We start from the raw sequence: 16090 nt of genomic DNA, 5'->3' as shown, positions 1-16090 counted from the left end.
TGACTCGTATTCATTTATATTCTGATTATTCAGTTCTGACACTATACAAGTGATAATGTCCGTTTGTCCTACCGTTTTAGAGCTTCGATTTTATGGATGTTGTCATCCTTGTTTCTTCATGATTAAGAAAAGGGGGAAAGGGAAGGGAACTAACAGGGGGGGAAGGGAAATAAATGGAAAGGAAAGTTAGGGAAGTGGAGGGAGGGATACACCAACCATAGCATTACAGAAAATCAAAAACAGACGGACAGAAAGAGACGTTTATAGTAGCTTCGCTATTAAAACTAACCAATAGCTATTTTTAGAGATACCTTCTTGTAAGAGCTAGGTAATTCACAAGGAGGGAGAAGACATTTTTTTTGATACACTAGTCCCCAAAGTTTTATAGAAACATTTTATCATTTGTTTGCTCATCAACTTTGAGGAATTTCATTAAATTTCGATTAATTGGTTCATTATGTTAAGTGTCCAAACGATGTAATCTAATTGTAATCAAAGGAAGGTTTTTTTAAATTGCGAAGCTACTCTATAATTCGAAATGTCCCTCCGTCCGTCTGTCCGTCTGTCTGAGACAAAGTGGGGGAAACGTGATTTTCTCAGCTCCTATTTAAGATAGACAGCTGAAAATTTTAGTGAAGATTCCCATGACATGTGCGCATCCAATATATACATTGTTTTGTCCATCTGTATGTTAATTAGGGTGCTAGATCGATTCCTAGATTTTTTTGTTTTTATAATTTTCTCGACTCCTTTTCAAGATAAACGGCTGGAATTTTTAGGGATTAATCAAGTCAACATTCTACACATTTTAATAAAGTTTTTTTAATATATGATAATTGGTTGGGGTGCTAGATCGATTCCTAGTTTTTCAAGTTTTCGCGATTTTTCAGGGATTTTCAGGGATTAAGTAAATTTGAATCCTACATATTTTTACTTAGTTTCATTAAGATTTGTTTATTGATTGGGGTGCTAGATCAATTCCTAGTTTTTCAAGTTTTCATGATTATCTCAACTCCTGTTCAAGATAAACGGCTGGAATTTTTAGGGATTAATTAAGTCAACATTCTACACATTTTAATAAAGTTTTTTTTAATATATGATAATTGGTTGGGGTGCTAGATCGATTCCTAGTTTTTCAAGTTTTCGCGATTTTTTTTCGACTCCTGTTCAAGATAAACAGCTGAAATTTTTAGGGATTAAGTCAACATTTTATTTATTAAAGACTTGCTATTGGTTGGGGTGCTAGATCGATTCATAGATTTCACGTTTTTCTTCTTTGCTTAATGCTTCAAAAGATATTATACATTTTTAAAAGGTTTCGTGATTTATTTCATTTGTGTCTTTTAACATACCCAAAAGATTATTTTTCCTGATGTCTATCAATAAATTTTGAGCTTCGCTACTTATGGATGTTGTCATCCTTGTTCTATATTCTTATTGGGGATGTAGATCAATTTTTCGGCCATTGTCTTATCCCTTTAGATCCCTGCTAAATCAAGTGTCATGATTCTAAATGAGAAAGATCTTTTAAGCACAAAATAATTATGTAGCATTTGATTTTTCTTTATAACCAACATTTTTTTTAGTAGTGAAACTCCTAGCCCTGTGAGAAGCAGACCTACAATGAAAGTTTTGGAGACAACCAGATTAAGAAGACAAAATGAATCCGTTAACAGGTAAATAAATGGATTGATAATTATGATAACACATAAATGCCTTAGTAGATAGATAGATAGATAGATGGTAAGAAAGATAGTAGAGTAAAAATCTTTTAATGATATTAGAGTTGCTACACTTTCTAATTTGTACCTAAGTGTAACAGAAATCCACGAAATAAACGCAGGTTCGGACGGAACACAGTTAAAGTGTCGGACTGATTATGACGCCAATGAGAGGCCATTATTGACCAATGGTAAAATTTATAGTGACCTCTCATTGGCTAATTTTTTTTACGTCATAATCAGTCCGACACTTTTACTGTGTTCGTTCGGACGGGCCGACCCTAATTCTAAAATATCTTTGCTTTCATAGTTATTTATCGCATCATATCTTAGACAGCTTTCCGTGGATAATAAAAGGAAGAATTAAAAGATTAAAACTGATTTTTTTACCCCCGAGGGACAGAAGGCCTGGGTTAACAAAACTGGTATTAATTATATGATTTTTATTTCAATATTCGTGGAAAATTGTCTGTAATACGATGCTATACATGATTTTTAAGTTGGACTGAGAACTGGTTCTAATCCACCTGATATAAATCGGACTTTAAAGCCGTTCTGTAAAATTCATTCTTTACTATTTTCAGATCTGAGAAAGAACTACTGTTGGTGGAATAAAAATATCAACAAGCTTAATTAAGTCCAGGAGTAGCGCAACAATAACGAAAGTTTCTAATAAAAAGAACAATAAATCGTTGTACAGTAATAATACTGATAGATTCTTCAGCCATTTTTAGAAATATTATATGCTATCAAGCTTTTTACTTTTTACTTTTTTGGAGAAAGAAGTAATATCAAAAAAAGAAGGGGATATTTCGTGTTTGGAAGTCGTAAATTTACCCCCCTCCCCAAAAAATTACCTTCGAGGTGAAATTTACAAACATTACCCCCCTAAAAGGGGAGAGGGAGTTTAAAACCTACATTTTGGTGTATGAAACGTCAAAAATTAACTTGATTTTCAAAAACCCACCGGCCTTTCAAATAAGTCAGTGCCTCATTCATAGAGTAGCTGCGCTAATTTTAAGAAAATTATTTAATTATCAAATTTTAAATATTAATATTTTTGTTCCCAGTATTTACTAATTCTATTGTTAAATGATTTTGATTAAATATTACTGCAATAAATATTTAAACACTCAAAAAATGTTTTTTTGTGGGATGAAATAAAAATATTACCCTTTTTGTAGTAAAGTAGTAGTGATTGAAGTGTGACCTTTAAGATTCACAGCACGGTTTTTTTTATATGTATTAAATTAAAATCACCTGCCATTTCGTACAAATATGTGTACAGTTACTAACCAATAATCGGGTCAGATTGTTTCTACACTGTGTACCTATTAGTACAATTAAAGGATTTATAATATATACTTCATATTTGTTAATTTATTAAAGTTTTTCATTACCACGAATAAATATAAATATAAACAAGGATGACAACATCCATAAGTAGCGAAGCACAAAAAATCATGACTGAGAATATGGACAAGAAGATTTAAAGAGCTGCATCTGTTAAAATTTAAAAAAATAGGGAGAAAAGTCACGAAAACAGATATCTTGAGTTTTTATATTCTTAATATTCATTTTTGTATGATGACTGCATAGACGTCCAAGGGGGGGGGGGGTAAAGGGGTGATTACCCCCCTCCCCACAAATGAATTTGGGGGCACCACCAAAATTTTGGATTTTCAATTTTTACCCCCCCCCCCCCCCCAAAAAAAAAAATGCCTCTATGAAATAAAGATTACCCCCCCCCCCCCAAAATAAAAAAGCTTGGACGCCCCTGGATGACTGACAGACCTCATGAATAGCAGCAGAGAAAATTACATTTCCCCTATAGCGTTACAGACTAAGGAGGGACAGACAAAGTGAATTTAAGAGTAGCTGCACTACTATAAATTCAAAAACGTCAAAAAAGCATGCAATGCACAAGCTTATGTAAAAGCAAAAGTGAAGTACTTACGACGAACAAAAACTCATTCTATTAATTTAAACATGCGATAACAAAATACAAAATAATTTTATTTTTAATATCATTTGATCCTTTTATCTTCTTTTTTCTTCCATTCTCCATTTATGGATAGTTTCCCGGGGGTCTGAAACATTTGTATATTTTAATTTTCATAGATTATATCATTTTCTTTTTAATAGTACGAAATACACCCTGTAAGAATGGACGTCCAAGCTTTACATTTGTAGGGGGTAAAATAAGAGGTTTCAACGGTTTGAGGGGGGTAATCCAATATTTTTTTCTAATTTTAAGGTTAAAATGAGATGTTACAATGTTTGGGGGGTGGTAAACTCCTTTTACCCCCACCATTTGAACGTCTAATGGGTGTTACAACAAGAAGGGGGTTGTTATATTTTGTCAGGGGGATGGATACACAGTACACGCCTCCAAAAATTAAGGGGTGTGTAACTTTTAAGCTATTTTAGAGGGGTTTATCGTGTGGATTTAAACTCTTGTCAAGAATGATGTAAGGGGAGATCACCTAGGGGCCTCTAGGGGCACGTAAGATATTTTTCTTTTCGATCTATGTTAAGATAAGCTGTTTACCTAAAATTATTCGCCGCAAACATAGATCCTGTAACTTTATTATGAGGATTAAATTATTATAAGTAAAATTTAAAATTAATAGAATTTACTTTTAAAGCTAACTCTCAAATATTTTTTCCAAAATTTTAAATATTATAAATTAAAACATTATTTTTTGATTAAATTTATTTTCAGAGAATCCTATTTAAGTATTAAACAAGGATGACAACAACCATAAGTACCAAAGTACATGAGTAAAAAAGGAACAGTCACAGTTTGTTTTAGGAGAGAGGAAGAATCTTTTATAGAATTATAGAAGTAGATTTCATAAAACATCCAAAGTTACAGCCAGACTGATAATCTAAGTTATGGAGTAGGTGCCCAATGGTCTGACTCTGAGGAATCTTCACTAAATATCCGTTCGTTTATTTTAAATAAATCACAATGAAAATATTATTTTCACGTTGCTTTCGTGACAAACAGACAAACGATCCAAAAAGTACGATTTTATCTAAAGAACCTTGTTAAGCACCGATAATCCTAACCCCCCCCCCTTCCTTATCTTTTTAAATTAATCAAAATAGGGGGTGAGGGTAGATTTTTGTTTGCTTGCTTAATACTTTAGTTAAGGTAAGGTAATGTTATTTGGGTACTGGGTACCCATAGGCACCGTGGGGTTATAGAGCCCTCTACAAGGAATAACCACATGAATAGAAAAGGTATTTTTAGTGAAAACCTTATTATAAAACTCACGTTTCTCTTAAATGTTACATACCAACGGACTGGAATACAGAGTAGGGAAGCCATACTACTTAGAAAATATTTAATATTTATTTTGCAAAAAGTCTAGACTCTTTAAAAAAGAAACCATACTAAAGAAAAAAGAGTAGTTGGGCATTTTTAAGAAAGCTGAAACAATTTTTAATTCTAAAAATATGGGAATGGGAATTAAAACCCCGATATAGCATAAAAACCATATCAAGAACAATACAATGCTTTCCTGAAAATTGTAGATAAAATTGTCCGTTTGTTCTATATTAAGACTCACACATTAATAGTTTTGACTTACTTAGTAAGAAATTACATTTACTCTTATTTTATTGAAGTTAATATATCCTTTATAAATTTCTTAATTTAATGTACAAGAAAAACTTTTGATTCATAAAGGAATCCTTCTAAAAGTCTAAAAAGAAAAAATGTTAAACAGTAAAGACTTATAATTATGAATCTTAATATGAAAGGATTCATTACTTATAAATATTGCGTTTTATATTAATGTATTCTTATATAAAAGTAACATAAGGTCGAAGTATTCCTCTTACCTCTGAACCAATATGGTTTTCCTTTTTATTGAAGCTTCTCACAGGTCAAGTTACGCCCCAATGTACAATGTCTTACTTGTTATAATTTCGTTTCCTTGGCCGTCCAATAACGTCAGTATCCTCAGACAGTGTGCATGTACACATGTAGCAGGCTATCAACATATCAAGCACCTATAATCATGTACACATGTAGCAGACTATCAACATATCAAGTACCTATAATCATGTACATATGTAGCAGGCTATCAACATATCAAGTACCTATAATCATGTATACATGTAGCAGGCTATCAACATATCAAGAACCTATAATCATGTACACATGTAGCAGGCTATCAACATATCAAGCACCTATAATCATGTACACATGTAGCAGGCTATCAACATATCAAGTACCTATAATCATGTATACATGTAGCAGACTATCAACATATCAAGTACCTATAATCATGTACACATGTAGCAGGCTATCAACATATCAAGTACCTATAATCATGTACACATGTAGCAGGCTATCAACATATCAAGTACCTATAATCATGTACACATGTAGCAGGTTAGAAGGACAGACAAAACAACTTGTATAGTAGCTTCACTATTAAAAAAATATTACCATGATCACAATGATTGCTATAGCTATTCCACCCACAATATTGATGTGATCACTAAAAATAAATATAAATTGATTTTTTCAGTGAGGCTTCAAAACCGATTAATATCCGTAGGATTAGAACTGGTTTTCAGCCATATTGAAAACATATTGAAAAATTATTTATAGCATCGCATTACAGACTATTTTTACGAATATTAACATCAAAATCGTAATACTAATATAAGTTTTAATCTTCAAATTTCTAATTTTAATATCCGCGGAAAGCTTTATAATACGATGCGATAAACAAGTATTTTTTAATCTTCTTTTCATAAATTTATTTCAAATTTGCTCCTAACAAATTTTTATATCTCTCTTTAATCCAGACGTCAGCAAAAAAATCCAACTTGCTCTCAACATTATTGATCTTTTTTGTACATTGAAGTAAAATTGATATTATATGTAGCGAAGCTCTTCTATAATTAGGGTCGGTCCGTCGGTTCGTCACAAACGGATAGATTTTTTCGTTAATTTATGCATGTTAGAATTGTCCTATCGATTTCAAACTTTGCATGGTGATTCCTTTAGTAGTTAAGTACGATTTAGAAAGCGTAGCAACTCTAATCATAACAAGAATGTCTGTACGTCCATGTTGATTTTTTTACTTTTTTAACAACAAATTTTTATGTGATCTTATCATCCGATTGATCTGATTTTTGAAATGTTGATTCCTGGGACAACAAAGTATAATGTTATAAGCAAAGGAACTCTATTATCTAGCCCTAAAAATGTAAGTATGTCCATAAACATTATCCTGTATCAAGCAGTTTTTCAACAAATTTACTTACAATTTGCTTCGACTCTTATACATTTATATTCTGATTATTTAGTTCTGACACTTTATAAGTGTTAATGTCCGTTAGTCATACCGTTTCAGTGCTTCGCTTTTATGGATGTTGTCATCCTTGTTCCTATGAAAATCTACTGAAATAAAATTGAAACCTTATTCCTTATCTAATGGGGTAAAATTTTCTATTTGTCTCCAACTGGTGGACGCATTACACGCGCATGTCAAAGATAAAATTTAGGTCCTGTTATTATTAAAGTAAAATAATAAAGTGGTGACGGTCTAACTTTATCCACGGGATGGGACCCTGTGCCGACTTTTAATTGGGGCTTTTAAAATCAGCCAATAGCGTTGGAATTAATAACATATCTAAGTTGTTACAAAAGAGCAGAAAGCAATTTGCTAGTAGACGAAAAAGGTCCCTACCACTTAGGCCAGATAGTTGTCTGGTTTATACATCTATACTTATACAGGGTGTTTTAATAGAAACGTTTTTTTTAAATCCTTATTATGCATAGAAAATAAAACAATTATATAAAATGCGTTATATATGTGGAAAACCTATTCTGGGACATATATGTTTCAAATATTTAAAGATGATTTTAACAAAAAATTATGCCGTGGCCCGTAAGAACCGGCTTTCCAAAGGCCTTATTTTTAATATTTTCTGCTTTAAAGATTGTGAAAAAATAAGCACATTTTTAAAATTCATATTGCTCGGCATGTATTAATGGTAGAAAAACGTTATGAATACTGCTAGTATTGTCATAAACTCTAGTTTTTGAAAATATAATTACTATTTTTGTGCTATTTGAAGTTTAGGAGCTACGTTGAAAAATGTGAGAAAGGTTGAAAAGTTTTAAGAAAATTTGAACAATTTACCACGTAGCTTCTATACTATACATCCTGTCAATAATGACCTGATATCATCATACAATAATTCAAAACATCCCACCACATAGGCGCCATTCTTGTTTGTAGGTCTGGTCATACATTTAGCCTGGACATTAATAAATCAATTGAAATATAATAGCACTATGCCCCAAGAGGCTCTAGATTTTATATGTAAAAAGAAAAGAAAAGTAAAACAAAGATGACACATCCATAAGTAGCGAAGCTCAAAAATTATGGATGGATATCCTGAAAAAATGAGCAATTTCTTTTAAAAAAAACATAAAACTAAAAAATCACGAAACCTTGTAAGATTTCTACGTGAAAATCTATGAAACTCGGAACCTATGAGCAAATCTTAATGAAACTTTGTAGGGATATGTAAATTGTAAACTTATTTAATACCTAAAAATATCAGCAGTCTATCTCGAATATGAGTAAAGAAAATCATGAAAACTTTAAAAATCTAGGAATCAAAAATTAATTTTATTTTATTTATCCAAGTCTAAATAACATGTGTTATACAATATCTATGCCAAAATAAAACAACAATCAGATATTAGTCCAAAGCTATGAATAAAAGACGCAAACTGAAAATATCAAACAAATCATACAAAACATAACCAAAACTTAAAAACCGGTATTTCAGGGATAAATATTGCATAACAGCATAATAATAGTACTATGCCTTAACAGGCTCTAGATTTTAGATGTTAAAAGAATAAAAAGTAAAACAATTGGTTGAGGTGGGGAAGTCGACTTTTAATTTCAGAAAGAAAAATTGTGTAAAAAAATTGGGGGGGGGGGAGATTTTTTCTTGGGAGCGATTTATCTCTGTATGGTTTTGGTACCTTCCAAGAACCTATACTGTAAAGAAGAACCATATCTGTTAAGCGGTTAGCGAGTTCCTTCGGTACAGACAGACAGACACACACACAGACACAGATCCTGTTATTTTTATACAAGGTTAGAAGGATCAATATCTGAATAGATGAGAAATAGATTTATATATCAATCAGTAGATGGACTGGTAGTTGAATTTAATAGTTGGGTTGATAGATGGATCATTAATATATATCATTAGATGGATTGATAGATTTATATATATTTATTGGATTGATTGACAGATGGATTGATAGATAGATCAATAGATGTAGTATTAGGTAGATAGATTTATATGAATGGATTGATATATAAATTAATAGTTGATTCAATAGATGCAATAACAAATGGAATAATAGATGGATAAATGAATTGATAGATCTACTGTCTACCTTATTAGCAGCAGCATTACAACAGGATCTAGGTACTCTAACACCCATGATGATAGCAGCTCCATCCTCAATATACCCTTCACCATTGAACCTAAACAAAATTTATTCATTTACTTTTTTCCTTTTAGAAGGAAAATATCCCCCAACCTTTTTCTCTTTGTAAACTTTACCAAAATTTGACCTTTTTGCCTTAATTGTTACATTTGTTGAATTTGGCTAAAGATTTTCTTTTTTTTATACTTTTACATCAAAATGCTTTACATATGCACTATAACTATTGTACAGAAAAATTATGAAAACAAGGATGACAACATCCATAAGTAGCAAAGCACAAAAAATGATGGATTGACACAAAGAGACTAATCATTCAAATATTTAGCCACAAGAAGAAAAAGAAGGAAAAAGAAAAAAATGAGAAATATAGATATTATGAATGATTAAAATCTTGAAACCTTAAAGAATTTATTTTATATTTTTATTGCTTGACTGACAGACTGGCATACAATGTAAGATGTATACTGAGCTGGATCTTTTAATCATTTTAGTGGAGAGCCAGATCGGGGTGAGCCGAATTTCAGCCAATCACAGGGCGGCATTTCATAAAGAGCTGTGCTCTCATTGGTGGAAAGTTGGCTCACCCCGATCTGGCTCACAACTAAAATGATTTCAAGATCCAGCTCTGGATGCTTTTTGGGACTAGGTATCATAAGTGACTAGGTCATCAGTCTAGCTTAAAAAAATAGAGAAAAAAAAATATTTAAGAAATAAAAAGCTGCTTATCCTATAATCTATATATACAAAAAAATCGCTAAGAATGACCTTACGAATTGACAAAGTGACTGATATAGTAAAAGTAAATTATTGAGTAACTTCGCTACTGAAAATACCTAGGGGTTTTTAACCAATCCTCAGCACTGAAAACTCCACAGCATTGGTACTAAAAGAATAATTAAAATTAAATTATTTTCTAACTCACAAAGTGTATAATATGAATCTTAGGTTCTCTCACACAGTCTGTAAACCTGGTGTTCTTTGTAAATATCTGTTGTTTTCAGATGATCAATTTCATTTTATTACATCAATTCAGTTTATAAATTTTATCTACAAATTTCAGGCCAAATACTTTTTCTTAGGCTAGTCTAATAGTTTTTGATTCCCTAAGCAGTACATAGATTTAAATGAATAAGTAAACAGGGAGGGAGGGGACAATAGGCTGTTTATTACAAAAGTCCCCAAGGTTTTATGATCATGTTTTTTATTCGTAGATTCGAAATCTTTGGGGACTATTATTTAATTTTTATTTGTTGGTTCATAAAGTTGAGAGTCCAAACGTTTCATCCTCCAATTTTAAACTACAAAAGGGGTAATTTTGTATATAATTAGTGGAGATATACACCAATTTTTCTGTCATTGTCTATATATGTCCCTTTAGATCCCTGATAAGTAATTATTAGGAAACCCTAACTCCATGCCTATCCTAAGAAATTTTACAGAATGTTGTCTATAATCTAGAGTATCTATCCTCACCTGAACTTGGACATCATCCCACAGCTTTGTAATTTCCTGGATATCTCCCCTCTGACTTGTTTCATCATACAGATACATTGTGTCTTGATAAATAGATTTTTAATTGATTTATAGATAAATCAATTAAATTTATTGCTAGATTTTTTAATGTATGATTTATAGAAAGCTTGGTTGATAAATTGATACACTGATTGTTTAACAAATTGAACAATCGATTGTTCAAGAAAATGATCAATTATTGATTTATTAATAGAGGCCTCTAGGAGCAAGGGACGATTTCTCTTTTGAGGGTGCTGATACATTGTAAAGGAGAATCATTTACGATCTGCCGTTAGAGAGATCCTTTGGTACAAAGAGATACCCAGAAAAATTCAAAACTCCTGTTACTTTTATATAAGGATTACTAGATTTATAAATAGATGGATGATTACCTTTCAATGGCTCAGCAATGTGTTCAACTCCTTGAGACATTCCAATAACAGTTCCAACAACTATTAGAATCAGTAAACCCAAGACAGCAACAAAATACTAAACAAATAAACTAGAGATGCTAAAAAAGGTTCCTACTGCTTCTATGTCTGGTATGTGAAACTAATAGTGAGAGTAGGGGGAAAGCCTTAGTCCATTAACAGGTGTAATCAAATAAGTAAACAAAATAACATTTTGTATCAGTTTTATGTGCTTCACATGAAAGTTTATTTAGTTTTAGAGGATTTCAAAAAAATTTTAGTCAAGATTCTATAGATTATGAAAAAAGTAGATGCATAATAATTTTCATGTCAGTGCTGCTTCTATTTTAGTGTTGATTTATGCATATTTTCTTCCTTGTTTACTTTTTCTACTTATATAACATATATTCATTTTATTATAAGTTTTTTATCTTAAGCTTAAATACAGTTAAATGGATAAGATTTTTTTGTTTAATTAAAAAAAGGATTTCTATTGCTAAAAGATAAAAAAAGATGATTAAAAAGGATTTAGAATTAGTAATCCATTCTTTACTTTTAATCACTGTTGAGCAATAATTAGTAAGACCAAAAACAGGATACTTTTAAAACTGAATAAGCAAATATAAAATTCATAATAGCCAGCTTATTTGTTACTTAAGGTATTTATTTTAATTATCAGAAGAAGTATCCTTATTATAAAGTAACAGGATGTGTGCATGTCTGTTTATTTGTTTGTATCGAAGGATCTCGCTAATCGCTGAACTGATCGGGTTCTCCTTAACAGGAAAGCTTCTCATAGGTCCCAGGAAGTTTTATAACTACTTTGGGGGAGGGTACATCCACTCTCCCCAGAAAAATCGACAAAAATAACAAAAAAAAACGCCGCCCTGCGGACAAATTTGTAATTAGCTAAAAACATAACTAACACCATCTATCGGCGAAAAAAATAGTTATATATGGGTCTTAGGATATTAAAATTGTAATTAATGAAGCTTTTATACCATTAAGAAATCTGAGTAATTTAAAAAAAATATTATTCTATTACTCTTTGACTAGAAAGATTTTGACACATCTAGGTTATACCAACCAATCAAGATCGATTAAAAGTCTTCAAGATTTAAATGCTATTTAATCATAAAACTTTGGATACCAGCATAATATTCACCCCTAAGTCTTCTAGATTTATACAGACAATTAGCTATAGTTAAAAACGTTTGTCATAATAATCAAAGGGCATATTGACCAAAGCTAAATAGAAAAAAAGTAGTTAAAAAAACTTACTGTGCCTAGCATACATCTGCTCTCTTTCCAAGCACCACAGCAGCCCAGGAAAGTGATGATCAAAGCTAAAATAGACATCTGGCGGTGAAAAATGAAACTAAAATCTTTTATTCTCCTTAAATTTGTTCATCTATCTGTCTATTTGTATTTCTTGACTACTTGTCCAACAGATTGTCTGTCTGCGTGTTAAGATCTTGTGAAATGCTTACCTTAGATGCTTTATAACAAAAAATCTCTAAAAACTAACTCTGACATAATGATATAAAACATAGGAGACAAATAGATTTATAGAGTAGATGCCCATTAATTGAAAGTTAGATATTTATAGACTACACTACTGCAGCCGTAAAAATCACTATTTCCATTTTTTTAAATTACATGCAGACGGGCGGACAAATAAAAATATTGAAATTTGAAGACTAAGTTTGCTTATGAATAACCTAACGCTTGTGCCACTAGTCCCTAAGGAAGAGCAGTAAACTAGAGTATCACCCTACCAAGACTTTAATTTGAAAACTAAAATACTAAAACCAATCCAGGACCTGTGTCAAGCTTCCCGTAAAAAGAAATTTAAACGTTTCAGTGATTAGCAAGATCTTAATGGCAAACAAAACATTTTACTACTTTATGTAATAGAATAGTACTTAATTTTGAATTAGCTGAGTCTCTTGAAAAGTACTTGAATCACAGTGGGATATTTTGAAAAAAATCAGGACATCCAAAAAATCTAAAATCGACTTTTATCTATCCTAGGACCTAATAATGGCTGTAAGTAGACAGCTAGAAAAGAAATTTTTAAAAAATATTAATTTTTGGCGGGTTTATGCCATTTTTAAAAAAGGTAGTGAAAAATTTCTTTTCAGTTTTGATGATTTTCCAGATTTTTTTACACAATTTTTTCAAGGCAACAAAAAATACATTTATGTTCATCTTATGAAAAAAAAATTTATTGAGGTACTTTTCAGATACCTGTACCAATGTCTAATTAAAGAAAAAATGTAAAAAAAATATTTTTTTTGTGGTGTAAATTGACATTTTGTGAGAACATTTCACCAAAAATATTAAGATTTTTAACCCCAAAAAATCAGTTTTCTCTATTTTACCCAAAAACGGACAGGAGGCCCCGGGTTTTGCAATAATAATATTAATATACAACATGTATTGTGTATAAAACAGTTTTCACAACCTGGGGCCTCTTGTCCGTTTTTGAGTAATTGAGCATTTTACATTGCATGGTTTGAACAATTTCGTTCTTGTTAATTTTAAATTTTCCCCCGTTAGAGGGGGAAGGAGTCATTTTAGAGCCCAAAGTCATCTCTGCAATATTTTTAAACTTATTAAGGCGGATCTTTCTTGACTTATGCATCATTTGCCTCTGGCGAACCGTTTCGCCGTTATTTGCCGCCGTTGGCGTGATTTTTAACGATTTTTGCCGTTCTCGCGGTTTTAATGGACATTTAAGGGATAAAGGAGTTGTTAAATATTATAGCAATTAAATTTGCTAAATTTCATGTGTTCTAAAAAAATTTGTAGTTCTAACTGGTTTTGGTCCAGCAGAAATTCAAATTTGGAGATTAATAATAATTTTGCAAAAACATTATATACGCATCAGAGAGAGAGAGAGAGAAATATACGTTTGAGAAAGAATATAATTTAAGTAATTATGCTTATATTCTTATACAAACTTTAAATGAAGATAGCTAGACCTAGAATAAAGGTATTAACACAAAATCAAAAGTGTTTTGAAAATTATGTTATTGTTGTTTATATCTGTAAAAAAAATATTTGAAAACATGTCTTATAAGTGTCCTATTTTACTTATACTGGACCTACCTAAAATTGCCGGGACTCGAAATGGGTGCACCTGACGCTATATTCTTGTTCACAAACATTGTTTGCATTGAAGAAATGTTTACATAGACGTTGATTTTGTTAATCTTAACTAAAGTTATGAAGTTTTATAGATTTTTTAAAAATAGGGTAGCTTCGCTCCTCCAAAACAGCAAGACGTACTTAGCAAATTCACATTAGAAGTTAACAGAGGCAAAATTTAAGTTATTTCCGAGTTAAAGCAAAAGAAATTACATCATTTCTTCAAATACAAGCTTATTTATTGAAGTTTACTTTTGTCTACTCTAAATGTCCCGTTTTTTGGCAAAAGATCCCACTGTGTGAATTCTTTAGAATAGAATGAAATTAAGGATGACAACATCAATAAGTAGCAAAGCACAAAAAGGGTAAGAATACAAAAAAGGAGATCTAAACAGCATTAGAATCAAGAATCTATTTATTGGGAGAAAAATCACGAAACCTTTCCCTTTTTTTGTATGATGACTGACAGACTGGTGGTGAGAGTAAATTACTTAATAGATGCTCAGAACAACATAAAATTCAATTTTGATACAATTTTCCACAAAAACTTTGAAAATTGAACTAAAAATACCCGAAGATATGGGGAAACACGTAAAAAAACCACCTGTCCTTTCATCTTTGAACATAAAAACCCTTTGTAACAACTGGAAATTTAATTTTGATATTGTCACCAATCAAACCAAAACATGTATGGGTAAATATGTGAAAAATAAAAAAGTAGCAAAAAACCTGCCTGAAAGCAGTCCGACTGCCCTGGATGTTTTAAAATGTTGACAAGGGTTAGCTTTAGTAGTAGGTGAGTAAATCTCATTTCCCTCATAGCGTTGAACAAACATGAACAAACAGACAAAGTTAATTACAGAGTAGCTTCGCTACTAAAACCTAACAAAGATGATAGACAGATAGACAAAGAGATTTGTAGAATATTGTTGCTTCAAAAAAAACATATTGTACTTATTTTCTTTTTTGTATAGAGAGGATTATTTTCATAAAAATAATTGGTTTTATCAGGATTTCTTTAGATATCATATCTCGGTGGTTTCTTTTTAAGTGCCAAGTCGAGCACATAACTCCTATGTTATTTTGAGAGAAAAAAATATGATAAGAAGGGGGAAAGTGCTTTTTTCTGGTTTTTATTGTTACCTGTGGCTAGGTTAGGATAGGTCATTTTAGGATCCACAGGGTTAGGGCTCTTCGAAAAGGTTAGACATAAAGAACAAACTACCCCACCCTCCCTTTTTTCAATTTCTTTAAAAGTAAGCGGCCGGGGGGGGGGGGTGATCGCAAGGTACTTTAAGGGAAAACAACCATAACGAAGCGAAGCTACCGTAAAGTTTAAAATACCCACTAGACTATATGTACGATAGACATGTGTTGAGAAAACTGGATTTGCTCATCTATAATTGAAGATAGACGACAAATTATTAAGATTCACTTAACAAAAGAGCATCTACTATATAGCCCATTTTTTCAGTCCGTTTGACAATTAAGCCAAAAGAATAAATAATATTTTTATATATTTGGATATAGACTTGAACAAAAAACAACGTAATTCAATACAAATGACCAATGATAGGCCAGTAAATTTTTATATTTACCAATGACAAAAATGTATACTGGTCATTTGTATTGTATGACGTCATTTTTATTAGACACTAAAAGCTGCTTCTATATACTTTACTAGGCTGAGAAAGTCATCTCAAAAGATTTCCAAAAATAATAAAAATTATACTCTGTATGTCAGTCTGGCTGTATGTCTTAACTAGCAGGTTGTATGTATATGT

General features: G+C 31.4%; 2 protein-coding genes across 4 annotated transcripts in view; one reads left to right on the top strand and one right to left on the bottom strand.

The window, feature by feature from the left end:
- The window catches only part of LOC145328460 (uncharacterized), a 66209-nt gene extending 63347 nt beyond the window's left edge, over positions 1-2862 (top strand). Inside the window, exons 18-19 of one of the 2 annotated variants that reach the window (XM_080172158.1) lie at positions 1587-1676; positions 2306-2862. In XM_080172158.1, coding sequence (XP_080028284.1) covers positions 1587-1676; positions 2306-2336 — 121 coding nt within the window. In that variant the 3' untranslated portion in view covers positions 2337-2862. The remainder of the gene's footprint in view (positions 1-1586; positions 1677-2305) is intronic. The other variant, XM_080172159.1, reaches the window with a different exon arrangement.
- Positions 2863-3595: 733 nt separating this feature from the next.
- Positions 3596-16090, bottom strand: part of LOC145328461 (tetraspanin-1-like) — a 245927-nt gene continuing 233432 nt past the window's right edge. The window contains exons 5-13 of one of the 2 annotated variants that reach the window (XM_080172160.1): positions 12435-12499; positions 11136-11232; positions 10705-10787; positions 10065-10114; positions 9178-9268; positions 7933-8012; positions 6187-6238; positions 5650-5744; positions 3596-3811 (exon numbers count right to left, since the gene is read on the bottom strand). In XM_080172160.1, the coding sequence (XP_080028286.1) occupies positions 3790-3811; positions 5650-5744; positions 6187-6238; positions 7933-8012; positions 9178-9268; positions 10065-10114; positions 10705-10787; positions 11136-11232; positions 12435-12499 (635 nt within the window). In that variant the 3' untranslated portion in view covers positions 3596-3789. Of the gene's footprint in view, positions 3812-5649; positions 5745-5818; positions 5880-6186; positions 6239-7932; positions 8013-9177; positions 9269-10064; positions 10115-10704; positions 10788-11135; positions 11233-12434; positions 12500-16090 lie in introns of those variants that run through there. The other variant, XM_080172161.1, reaches the window with a different exon arrangement.

The sequence above is a fragment of the Acartia tonsa genome, chromosome 9 (genome assembly GCF_053477335.1).
Source record: "Acartia tonsa isolate MP-2025a chromosome 9, ASM5347733v1, whole genome shotgun sequence".
NCBI classification, from domain to species: domain Eukaryota; kingdom Metazoa; phylum Arthropoda; class Copepoda; order Calanoida; family Acartiidae; genus Acartia; species Acartia tonsa.
Note: the sequence above shows the minus strand (reverse complement) of the source record. Positions and strands in the feature narration are given on the sequence as shown.